This window comes from Bos taurus, chromosome 29 (assembly GCF_002263795.3).
Source record: "Bos taurus isolate L1 Dominette 01449 registration number 42190680 breed Hereford chromosome 29, ARS-UCD2.0, whole genome shotgun sequence".
NCBI classification, from domain to species: Eukaryota; Metazoa; Chordata; class Mammalia; order Artiodactyla; family Bovidae; genus Bos; species Bos taurus.
Window position 1 is genome coordinate 30,339,845 of NC_037356.1, and position 12,836 is coordinate 30,352,680.

At 50.6% G+C, this 12,836-nt stretch overlaps 1 protein-coding gene across 3 annotated transcripts in view; it reads right to left on the minus strand.

Annotated features, from left to right (window-relative positions):
- KIRREL3 (kirre like nephrin family adhesion molecule 3) overlaps window positions 1–12,567 on the minus strand; it is a 604,306-nt gene extending 591,739 nt beyond the window's left edge. For 2 of the 3 annotated variants that reach the window (XM_024987341.2, XM_024987340.2), the window contains exon 1: window positions 12,139–12,567. In XM_024987341.2, coding sequence (XP_024843109.1) covers window positions 12,139–12,193 — 55 coding nt within the window. In that variant the 5' untranslated portion in view covers window positions 12,194–12,567. 3 annotated transcript variants of the gene reach the window in all.
- Window positions 12,568–12,836: the final 269 nt, after the last annotated feature.

Here is a 12,836-nt window from a genome sequence, read left to right on the forward strand (position 1 = left end):
CCTACCTCCTCCCAACCCTATTGCAACCTCTCCCGCCCTCAGGAAGACAGGCAGTGAGGACTGGGCAGATGGCAGCTCTCCTGGCTCCTGAGAAAGTAGTGAGGGACGCTGGTGGTGACTCAGGTGTGGGAGGCTGCTCGGGCTTGAGCAAACCTCATCTAATCCCACTGGCAACTGAGACCTAATGGTCGGCCACACAACGTCTGACCATTTCAGGCAACATAAACGGCCAGTTCCACCAGCCCCTCAGGCTACACAGAGGAGACTGGTGAGGGATGCTCAAAAGATACCTCGTCCTTCCTTTATCTCACAGCCCACTATCTTAGTTTATGATGCTTGTGGTTTGACCCTGAGCCTTTGGTCCATCCTGCTTGTAATTCTCAAAAGGTAAACAAGGCAGCTGCCTCCCCCTAGAAGATAAAGGAAGAGACTAGGAGTTCTTGGGGCCGAGAGGACTCCTCCACTTCCCTCAGACAGAGCACAGGGCATCAGTTACCAGTGCCCACTTCAGGATTTGGTTACCCTGCCCAGAAAGACACACTTTCAAACAAGCAGCCACGGCTCACAGCAATTTTTTAATGGTGACTGTTTCAGTCCAGAGGTAAAAAAACAGAGTGACTCCTCTTGAGCCTGCCCAGGAGATCAGGGATAATGAGGACTAATTTTAGCATGTTTGTTTGGCTTTTTCAGCAGCGGAGGGGAGCAGCAGCAGAAATACTGGCTCCTGGATCATTAAAGGGGCAAACACTTGAGAGGGGCATGGGCTCTCCTGGGGAGAAGCAGGATTCCTGGCTGCCAGCCGCCCGCCTGGGAGGACTAGCCCCCCCATTACCCCCAGGACAGACCTCGTTAGCTGAGAGCTCTCTCACCCCCTCTCTCTGTAGCTCTTCCAAGCCTCTTGAGCACTTTTAACTGTGCCCACCTACCTCCTGCCATTCCACGCAGGCATGTATTCCCCTTAGCGCTCTGCCCTCTTATCCATCAGAAAGAGGAGAAAGGAAGGGAGCCTCCTTGGGGAGCCTCTGCCCCCAGGAAAGCCTGCGCCTCCCTCCCATGCCCTCTGCCCACACTCAGCTGCCCCAGCCCGGTGGCCCGGGGCAGAGAGGGGCCCTGGTACCCTGGCCTGGGAGCCTCTCTCTCTTCCTGGTACTAAGGGACAGCCCTGGGCCGCCTGCTCTCAGCTCACTCTTGGGCTTTGCAAGCGCTGCTGCTGCCACCATCAGGCAGATGTAGGAACTGCAGAGCTCACCTGGTTTTTAAGATCCCAAAACTTTCTGTTTAATGTTCCACCAGCTCTTGACCAATGTGGTCCTAAGACAAACACAGGCCCTCTCCCCACCAGACACACGGACCCAGTGTCTTATGCAAGACAAAGACTTCAGAATCCAGCTCCCCAAAGAAATGGCACTTCCTGTGATCGTGGGGTAGACTCCAGCATCCTTAAGCGAGGCACAGAAAAGTGCGGGCCCTCGGATGTGGAGAACAAAGCCACGGGGAGGTTAACTGGCAGTTGTTCTCCTTCTGTGACCAGGACAGTGGGGCAGGGAAGGAAGGCGGTCGCTCCCTGTGCAGCACTGGGACGGGCCCCCAGGAGACAACTCAAGTTCCTGTCCCCTGCACGCCTGCATGATGAGCCAGCCCGGCCCCATGTCACTCTGAAGCTGCCATAGCTCCCAGCATCGCCAAAGGTGACAGGTGGCCTGTCACACTGTGCCGGAGCTGCGACCCCCGTGACAGGTGCAGGTGGCTGACAGAGATGGGCACTGGCATGCGGGAGAGAACAGAAGGCCCAACTGTTTCTTGGGAGGGGTCAGTGGCTGCCAGAGGGTATTTCTCTTGGCAGTGTTCCTGGTGACCCGATGGCCATTCAAGGCCTTGCTGGGAGAGGAAGAGCTTTCTATAGGGCAAGACCATACTTTAAACTCTCGGGGTCTTTCCTCTGTCCTCCGTGGGGGCGTCTCAGCTTCTGCTGTGGTGCGTGGTGAGGTGGGGGTGTCAGACGGACTGCTTTTTCTTTCTTTCACTTTTCCCCACATTTCATTTTTTTGGCCACACTCGTGGCATGCAGAACTTCCCTGACTAGGGATCGAACCTGCGCTTTGCTGCAGTGGAAGCATGGAGTCTTAACTGCTGGACTGCAAGGGAAGTCCATGTTTCAGTATTTCAATATTCATTCATCTCCTATGTGCTGAGTAGTATGTGACACACAGGGTATAAAAGAAATGGAGGTTTTAATCAACCAGCCTTGTGTTTGCTTTCATTTTTGTCAGAACAGCCACAAAAGGAGTTTCCCAGGTAGCATCTCCTTGGTTGCTATTCAACCCAAAAGGCCAACCTGTCATTTCTCCCTGGCAAGAGAGGCCTGGAAACCTTGAACCCTCAAGATAACGCTGAAAGTCAGACAAAGGAAGGGATCAACTCAGGAAGAGTCTGGAGTCAAAACAAGAGAGAGAGCTGCAACTTGGGGTCACGGTTCAAAGGTCAGCTTCCCAATTTCCATAGGGCACCCCCAATGCCTTCCTCTGTGCCTGGGCACTGAGGACTCACACAGGTTCTAAGAACATGGCTCATCTCAGGCCCCAGCTTAGCAGCCTCTCCTGCATCTGTCCATGTTGCTGATGCGGATCCACCAGCATCTTGAGATGCACGAAGGCTTCTGGACCACACAGTCAGCTGGATGGGGAGCCAGTGCGGTCAAGCAGCTGAACCTCTCCGAGGTTTATGACTATAGATGATTCTCACTGCTATCACGGTGATGAATGAAGTACCGCTTGTGGAAGGTCATGTGAAAACACTAAATTATCATCATTGTCATCCTGACCACCGTAATTATGGCCGCTGCTGCTGCCACCAACCACAACCCAAGGAATCTGTCTAGTACCTACAAGAAAATGAGCTGGACAAAGAGATCTGTAACACATCACAGACCTCCTAGATGGTAGAAGATGGTAGAAGAATGTGTTGTCTAAATAGCTTGCTGTTAATAGATAATATTTAGGAACTCTTGGAATTCTGATGTCATCTAGGGCTGGAGGAAGCACAAGCTGGAATCAAGATTGCCGGAAGAAATATCAATAACCTCAGATATGCAGATGACACCACTCTTATGGCAGAAAGTGAAGAAGAACTAAAGAGCTTCTTGATGAAAGTGAAAGAGGAGACTGAAAATGTTGGCTTAAAACTCAATATTCAGAAAACTAAGATCATGGCATCCGGTCCCATCAGTTCAGTTTAATTCAGTTCAGTCACTCAGTCATGTCCAACTCTTTGCAACCCCATGAATTGCAGCATGCCAGGCTTCCCTGTCCATCACCAACTCCCGGAGTTACTTCATGGCAAATAGATGGGGAAACAGTGGCTGACTTTATTTTTCTGGGCTCCAAAATCACTGCAGATGGTGATTGCAGACATGAAATTAAAAGACGCTTACTCCTTAGAAGGAAACTTTTGACCAACCTAGACAGCATATTGAAAAGTAGAGACATTACTTTACCAACAAAGGTCCATCTAGTCAAGGCTATGGTTTTTCCAGTGGTCATGTATGGATGTAAGAGTTGGACTGTGAAGAAAGCTGAGCACCAAAGAATTGATGCTTTTGAACTGTTGGAGAAGACTCTTGAGAGTCCCTTGGACTGCAAGGTGATCCAACCAGTCCATCCTAAAGGAGATCAGTCCTGGGTGTTCTTTGGAAGGACTGATATTAAAGCTGAAACTCCAATACTTTGGCCACCTGATGCAAGGAGCTGACTCATTTGAAAAGACCCTGATGCTGGGAAAGATTGAGGGCAGGAGAAGAAGGGAACGACAGAGGATGAGATGGTTGGATGGCATCACTGACTTGATGGACATGGGTTTTGGTGGACTCTGGGAGTTGGTGATGGACAGGGAGGCCTGGCGTGCTGCAATTCATGGGGTTGCAAAGAGTTGGACATGACTGAGCAACTGAACTGAACTGAGTCTATTCTTCAATCTCCTTCATAGGAACCAACTCTTCCATTATCATTATTATTATTTGCCAGCAGGAGATTCACTTTATTATTATTTTTACTGAAGTATGGTTGAATTACAATGTTGCATTAATTTCTGCTGTAGAGCAAAGTGATTCAGTTGTACGCACATATGCATTCTTTTTAGTATTCTTTTCTATTAGGGACTCTGGACATTGAATATGGTTCTCTGTGCTATACAGTAGATCCTGCTGTCCCTGCTGACTCCTCCATTTCTGATGGCCCGAATTCCAGTCTGAGCCTTTCAGGAGACACTAGGGTTAGCTGTGGACACTCTTGGAGGTGTCACGGTCTCCTTCCTGCACAATGATGCAGGGTTTGGCTTCACCCCTGAGCTTGTCCTGCCAGCACCACCTCCCCCCGCCCTGTCGTTTCCTGAAGAGAACAGACCAGAGTGTAAAACACGCGGGTGGACCTGATGACGTTCTTTACTCTTGAATGAAAGGTTACTTGCTGCTAGAGATCGGTAAGCATTTCTAACCTCTGAGTACAATCATTTAGCTTGTAACCTTGCTGCCCGCAAAGCCAGGGAAGCTTAGCTGCCTCTTAAGAAGAGGAAAGAAATCCCTGGCAGACTGTCCCCAGGCACCTCTTGCTTGTCTCATCCTGTCTCAGTCTCCCTTTTTTATTTACCATTCGTCCTCAGGCTGCCTCCACCTCAACCTAGCCTGCCAGGGGCCCCAGAAACTGGAAACCCTCATTCCTGGCACAGTCCGTCTGACTGACAGTCCAGTGTGTAGTTGACCATCCCTGCTTCTGCCTTCTCCATGGTCCCGTCCACATTCTTTATCCAGTCCTTTACTATGCATCTACCTACTACCCTTCTCTGCCTTCCCTCTAGAATCTAGACTAACAGTGAAAGTCATAACTTCCCACTTATTCTCTTGCTCACTTGTCCATCCTTTTACACATTACTATGTAGGAAGATGAGTGAGCATATTTCCATTCAATTCTCCTTTTTAAGCCCCTTTTGAAACACAGGGAGTACCAAGAAAGATAACATGTTGATCCCTCTCTTTTTTTTTTTTTTTTTGTCCATTGAACCCATAGTATAGAGAGGATTACAGCCACTAATGATTTTTCTAAAGAATAGACTTAATGCTGACAAGCCATCCTCAAAATATTTAGCGCGGTATTCACGACCATTCACAAGCTTCCTCATCACACAGCATCCCAGCCCCCAAGTAAACCACTACTTCTGAACCCTGACATGCCTGTTCTACCTTCTGACTTGTGCACACTCTCTGAGGTACCACCTGGGACCCTCTTTCTTTGCAGCATCGGAAGAACCCTAGACATCTTTTACGATCAATTCACCTCCTCTGCGAAGCCTTTGTTAACACCTTCAGCCAACCCCGCTGTTCTCAGAACACTCTGACTGCTCTGAGCTGTTGAACTGTAATGACAAGTCCAACTGTCTGCTCCCCGACTAGTCTGAGAGCTCCCCTGGGGCAGAAACACACCCTTAGTCATCTTCCCATCAAAAGCCCCTGGCACAGTGCCCACCACACAGTAGGCCCCCAACGAGGGCTGGCTGAGTGGACAGGATGGAGCTTTGGTGTCATACAAAGGTGCTTCATCACAAAGGAAGGAGAAAGAAACGAGGCCCTCTGAGACCCAGACTGCATGGAGCCCCCGGGGAAGAGTGTGGAAAGGCGAAAATGATGTTTGGTAGTCATTGCTGCAACTGTCAGCACCAGATTTCAAATTCTTGTCTTCTAGACATTCGTTAGAAAGAATGTGAACTTGCAACATCTGTCCAGTGAACACAGGCCAAGTAAGCAGACCATCGAGATAATCCGGCCTGATGCGCACACCTCCTTTCAATAGTGACAAATGCATGCCATGGCAGCATTTGTTTCAGTCATCAAATAAACAACCTCAGGTGAAATCTCCTTCACTTTGCCCATGAGGACAGTAACACCAGGTGGAAGATTAGAGGGAAAGCTCATCTCCCATTTCAGGAAAATGGCTGATGTGTTGTTAAGCTCTGGACATCACTACATTTTAGCAGTAAGTGTTGTATGTGTGTGTGTGTGGACCGGGAGTTCCTGGATGGGAGTAGGCTTGAAGTGGGCATGGTAAGGCTTCTGGACTCCTAGGAAAAATCTCTCTGTGGAATGTCAGGAGGTGTCTACATTTGGCTCCTCCCTTGCCTTAATATCCAGCCAAGAGATGGATGAATGTCCATCTCCCAGACTCCATGTCCCAGCCAAGCTGCAACACAAGACTTCTGTAAGGAGCAGCAGTCGCTCCTGCTGGCCACTATTTCCATGGTTTTAACTCGTTACCAGTGTGCCCAGGGAAAGCTGACATTTATTTAATCCTCATAGTGGTATTGACTGTGTACTCACGGAAACACTGTATGCTTACGGAACACATTTGTTTCCAAGCAGCTTATGCTAAATTGCAGTGATATAAAGGAAACACTTAACTAATATTGACATTTACTGACTTCTAAAAGTATACAGCCAGAATATGCACTTTTACCATTGACAGAGGAAGAAAAGGGGGAAAAAGCATCATATTTGATCCTTAGCTCTTTCAGTGGGTTAGAAGTAAAAAGCTAATGTTAAATATGGTGGTGGAGATCCCCAGTCTATGGCAACTGTGTGTGTTTTGTTTACTCCTCAAGCTGAGCAGAAAGTGGGACCTAGCGTCCTTTGCCCGCATGTGACAGAAGTATTCCAGTGATCCATAAGGCATCTATATTCTGATTTGATGGGCTCACCAAACAGGCTTCCCCCAGGGAAAAGGAGATGACACACGATGACATACAGAGCTGTATACCATCTCAATGCAGTAGACGCGGCATCATTCCCCTAACTGGAAACAAAATCCCACTCCATTTGGAATACCCGGCGAAGTCATCACAGCCTGGCACAGGATGCTGGCAGGCTTAGCTCCTTGCTCCCTTGTGGACAGTGGTGATGTGATATGAAACTTGCCGGTGCAGATGTCCCCAGGGCAGCAGCTCCATGGATGCTGGGGAGCCCACTGACTTTGAGGGATCACTGAGGCCCCAATTATTCTGCTTGGAGAACCACCAATATGGTCAAGATTGGCACAGTGGTGAGAGTCCCTGTATGCATTTCAGCAAGTTTCTGGTCTTGCTGATCTCCTCCAATTAGAACAGGCCTATTCCTGGTGGGGAGGGGGGCAGCAGTGGAATTCAGGGTCCCATTATTTCTAGACTGACCTTGATTTAAAAGGCCTGCACTGATTTTTCACCCAAAAGACATCTCAGCATCTTAGACGGATAAGGACAACAGCTGAGAAATGATGCTTAAGTCCATGTAAACCCCTCCCCCCACCAATTACCCGGAGACCCTAAAATGAATGCTCCTGACCCTCCTCCCCAATCCTCCATCACAGGCAATTTTCTTTCCTCGTTCATGTTTCCAAAACAGTTTATCTTTTTATCTCCTTGGAAGAAAAGTACTCTGCAAATCAAAGGAATCATTAGTATTGTTATTATTTTGCTATTGAAATCTCTTGAATTCACTAGGGATTATTCATGTGCTTTTTTGGGGCTGCAAACATAATGCCGCCTAAGTCACCCCCACTGGGCTGAACAAAAAAGAAAAATTGCATCTTCAGGCACACTGCCCTGTTCCACCCGGTCCCCTGCTGGCCCTGGCTCCTACCAACACAGGCGCACCAGGCAGAGGGCTCCTTGGTGGCAAGCCTGGCTCACTGCTGCCATGTTCCAGGCAAGATCTGTCTCTGTAACCCCAGAGGGAGGCCCCTGTGGGATCCTAAGTGCAGTGTGAAGGCCCTGACCCCAGCCCACGCCCCTCTCCCCCTGGGACATTTCTCCTCCCTTCTCTATAGGTCTGGCTGGCAGCTGAGAACTCCCCACCAGGCAGCAGACACCGTGACCACCCCCAGACCCAACAGACATGCCCAAGTCCCCGTCACCCAGGATGTCTCTGAAAGAAGAAGTGGTCCCACACCCTTGGCATCTGTGCATTGACTCTACCCCTCTAGACAAGCCATCAGACCACTTGGGGTGCCCGTGGGGGAAGCCTCACACTTATTCCTTGCCCCATCCTTTGTTCTATGACATTTCTGGGTAATGATAAATGCTTCCAAAGTTGCTGCTCACTCCCAGTTTCCTTTTCTAACGCCTTCTCAGCCTGTACCCCCAGCGTCTCCTCCATACTCCTGGCTGCCTCAGACACGCTCATGCTGTTTTCTAAGCCTCCCCACCAAGGGAGTTTCTTGCCAGTTGAAGCCTCTGGCCCTTGCTCCTCTGTTCTCATGCTTCCTGTCAGCCCCAGCCTGGCCCCCTTCATCCTGGCCCCTCTCTCTTCTCACACCCTATTTTACCCTCTCTCTGCATGTCGCTCTTCTATTTCCCTGGAGATTCGCATCACCAAGAACCTCTGCCCCTCTGATGGCCATCTGACAGCCCTTCTGGTGATTTCTGCCAGCAAGTCAGGACAGCAAGTGGTTGAGAATCTTCCCAACAGGAAGATGGCACCCCGGATTAATCCTCAACTTAGAGATGCCACTGATGGGCAAGTGCAAGTTTTCGCTTTTGCCCCAAAACATCCAGAGCAGCACGGCGCACACACAAAGCCAATAAGAGAGCGGACTCCCGAGAATTAGAACTTTCAGACCCATCAAGTCACCAGGCAGGACAGGACACTCCGGGATGCTAGAGCGAAGCGTCACAGAGCAGGCAAGAGGGCGTGTTTCCTAGGAGCGGCCGAAGTAGGAGGCGCTGAGTCTGTACCACCACATGTTCCCTGAACAGTCTCAGAACCTGAGATCTGACAGGAAGCAGGGTGTCCCCAGTCCTGCTGGGACATCGTCCCTCTAAAGACATTTACAATGTGGATGTGCAGGCTGGATGGGCCAGGTCTTGAAGATGAAGGAGGGCAGAGAAGGAAATCGTGGTGGGCAAACCAAAATGATAAAGGGAAAGACAGAACGAGTTCCAAGCGCGTGGATGACAAGAGAATCAATTCCTTTTCACCCAGGGGCAGAACATGCTTCTTCTCTGCGGGAGGCAAATTGTGCTGTGACATTATCCCTCTCTGTATGGAGCATGCCGTCCTGACAGCGGAGGAAGAGGCAGCCCCAGCAAGGGAGAAACCCACAAACAGCAGTCGCTGACACCTCTCCACTGCCTTGTGGGGAGCTGGGCCCGGGGACACCAGCTGGGCGGGAACGGAGGCATGCCATTTGGCTTTTCTACGGCCACCTCAAGAGTGGCCAACACATACTTAATCTCAATCTATCTGAAAAGCCCAAAGTTTACAAGATTAGGGGTATAGTATATCACTAACATAAATGATACCCAAATTTCACTCTCTAAAGAGGGGGTATGAAAAAAAAGTAACGTTGAATAGACATTCGACAAACTAAAAGAGAAAGGAGGATTGAAATGACTCTAAGAGTTGACTTAAGTGTTTTGCTTTTAAAGTCTTCGGAGTGCTGTTTGGAGCATCCCCTCTGTATGGGACACATGAGAGTTGTTTCCAGTGACTCCAGAATGACATGCAGGTTCCCATTGTGAGAGGCGTGGGACAGCAGACGGATGTGTCAGTAGAGGGCCACAGAAAGCCCTTAAAAGAGCCCTGGGCATTTGTTTTCTCCAAGTCGAGGGCCATCCCTGAGTCTCAGCACATTTCCTTGGAAAGCATCCCGGGAGGAAGGCACGCAGGAAGTGGCATCTGATGGCGTGGCTCAGTGTGTGTGTCGGGTGGGGTGCAACCACAGTCAGGGGGATGAGAGAGGGCATCACTCAGAGCCTGGGGAGGGGGGCTAGTCCCCTAGTGGCCTGTTGAAAGTGGATATGCTCTATCTGATACCTTGATAAATATATGGCACCAGGCAGGGGTTGGCATAGTATATGCCTTAAGCATACATGGGTAGAGGGTCAAATAGAACTCTCTGGGGAATTCACAAGACTACAAACAACATCCACATTCACATCAATGCCCCCGATCAAGTCAAAAGATCTTCTATCCCAGTGAAGTCCATTAAATGCTGTCCCACTTGATCCTTCATTCCTGCAGTCAGACACGGTCAACTCAAGGACCCTACCGTACAACGTTCAGTAGTGTAGAGGGTTCTCATTGGCCAGGTCCACTTAGGTCTCCTTGTCTTTCTTTAGACCTGCTCTGGAGTCCAGGAATTCTCCAGAATTCCCTGTTCTGGAGTCCTGTGGACTATGCACCTACCATCTGGTAGGGTGGGCAAAGCTGGCCAAGCTCAGAATAGTCAGGAAGAGCAAGAAACTCTGAACTGCACGATGCTGTGGTTCCTTCCCACTGCCCTCGGGGCTAAGAGTAGAAGAAACAGAGCATTTAATCTCCATATATTTAAAGATTTATATGAGCAGCTCAAAAAATAGCTCCATACCCAGAAAGAAATAAGCAAAATAGAAGATGGACGCTGCGATGATTCCAATAGTCAGAGAACCACTTAGACAGCTACAGGCTTCTTGTGTCAACCTAGAGGAGAGTCTCAGCTCAACCTTCTAGCACAATCAGTGGGCACAGTAAAACATGCAATGGTCCGGGGAGCCTGGGTGTGGGACGGCCAGTTAGATCCTCTATTTGGGGATTCTACATGCAACTTCCTGAGTGAGTGAATGGTAAGAGGTAAACGAGGAGAGAGAGCATGTGTGCTGCTGTGTATGTGTCTCCATAAGTGAGCACAAACACATTCAAGAAGGAGGGTCATCTCCCCAAGTGGTAATAGAACCCAAATTGTTTCTATACCAGTGTTCTGAGATAGTCCTTATTCATTCAGCCTGAAAACTCTGGGGAAGGCAATTTATCTTCCTGCTGTTGTAGAGAGCCCTGGTGAGAGGCAACACAACCACATGAATACATGAGTGTGTGTGTGTGCATGTGTGTGAGTGTGTACATCAGGGTTATATACAATCAGGGACACATGCACACCCAGGTGGGGGAAGGGCCCCAGGTTAAATCAGGAGGGTCAGAAGCAAAGTTTGACAAGGGGGAAATCTGCAGTGACCACAAGCACCAGCGGAGGAGCCGGGAAGGAGGCATGGGTTTCAGCTTTCATCAGGGGGAGGCATGGAGACATGCTGTTTGCTTGCAAAGCCAGCCACCCATAGCGGTGCTGTGCTTTCTGGAAAACTTTTACCCTTCATTTAATCAACAGATGGATGTGCTCTGTTGTGGATTTTTCTGAGAGAGTCCTGTTCCTCCCAGAGCTGTGCTGGCTGGCACAAACGCCGCCTCAGATGGCAGAGACAGCGGCCGGCATTCCAGGAGAGGGGAAAGGAAGCGGCTGACTAGTCCCTCAAACTCAATTCCACAGGTGACTCCGGATGCTGCTGGCTATGAGGGCACTCTCGCCATCCTTTTCTGGAACAGTCCTCCCCTCCCTCCACGGCTACTGGCCCAGGCTGCTTTCAGGGGCAGGGAGCCCAAGGGGGCCAAATTCTTTTGGGAAAGTCCATCGACTTCTCTGCCACTACTAAGCTGCAGAGAGGAAGCGTCTGCACCAGGGGGAGGGGGGCGGATTTCATTTTCTGCCCTGAAATCTAACGCCGTGTAGGACTCAGAAAGCACTCTTATTCAGAGAAGCGGATGACACGCAATGAAACTCTTTAGAAGCTTTCCCCAAAACTGCACATCACCCCCACGCTCCATTCGGTCATCGCAGCCCCCTCCGCACGCCTTCCCTTCCGAATACATCCGTGCAAGGCAGACCTTCCTCGAGCTGAAATAGCCACCTCAACAGAGCTCTCCTTCTCGACCCTCTCCTTCTCCAACCGGCGTCTGGAGGAGAGGAGGCGCCCAGAAGTTCAGAACCGCACCGCACGGCCACAGAGATGCCGCCTAATTAACATACAGGGAGCATAAAGAACTCATTTGCATTGGAGAGTTTGAGCTGGATGTTGACAAGTGAGGGGAGAAAGTCACCCTCCCTCCCCACCCGCAGCCCTGCCTTCCGAAGGAAAATAAACAGTACCATTTTGTTGCATTTTCAAAGGCAAAGAGGCGATGCCAGTGCCTCTCGGCCGGGCACCGGGAGACGCATCCATCAGTCCGAATTCCCAAAGCCTGCCCACAATTTCTGCCCGCAGCCCTGACAACCCAGCCGACTTTCTTTGCAACTCCGGGCGGCGCACGGGTCCTACCTTGGCTGAAGAGGAAGAAGCAGACGAAGAGCAGGTCGAGCTGGAAAGGTCTCATTCCTCCGCGCGCCGAGGGGAAGCCGGTGGGGCAACTTGGGTTCGCGGTGAGTTTCTCCTGCTGGGCGGCTCGCGGTGCTGCTCAGCCTCCGCCGCGGTCCTCCCGGGTTCGCGCCGACCATCTGTCTGTCTGTCCGTCGGTCCCTCCGGGTGGCCTGGGGCTCCGTGCCTCGGGGGATCCGCAGCCCAGACGAGGCAAGTTGCCTGTTTTCTAGCCTCCTCGGGAAGCCGGGCTCGTCAGCGACGTCCCCTCTCGGAGCAGCTCCATCCTCTGGCGCTCGGCATCCGAGGCACCCAGCTTCCTCCGGCGGCTCCTCCCACAGCCAGCGCGCGAGCGAGCCAGGGAGCGAGTGACGAGTGACAGAAGGGCTCCTTTCACTGAAGCTGGGGCGGGGGGAGAGGGAGGGGAAACGGGGCATAATTAAAGAGGAAACACTCGGAGAAAGGCGATCTTTGCAAAAAGGAGGGTGTGCTGGTGGTGGCGGGGGGAGGCTCCTTTCTTTCTTTCCTTCTCTTTCTCCCCCTCCATGGGGGGAAATTCAGCTTTTGTCACCATCACTGACCAAAAGGCATTTTGAACAGGGAGCGGAGCTGTGACTTTTTGTCCACAGGACATAATGTTGTTTAAAGGAGTGAAGTGAAGG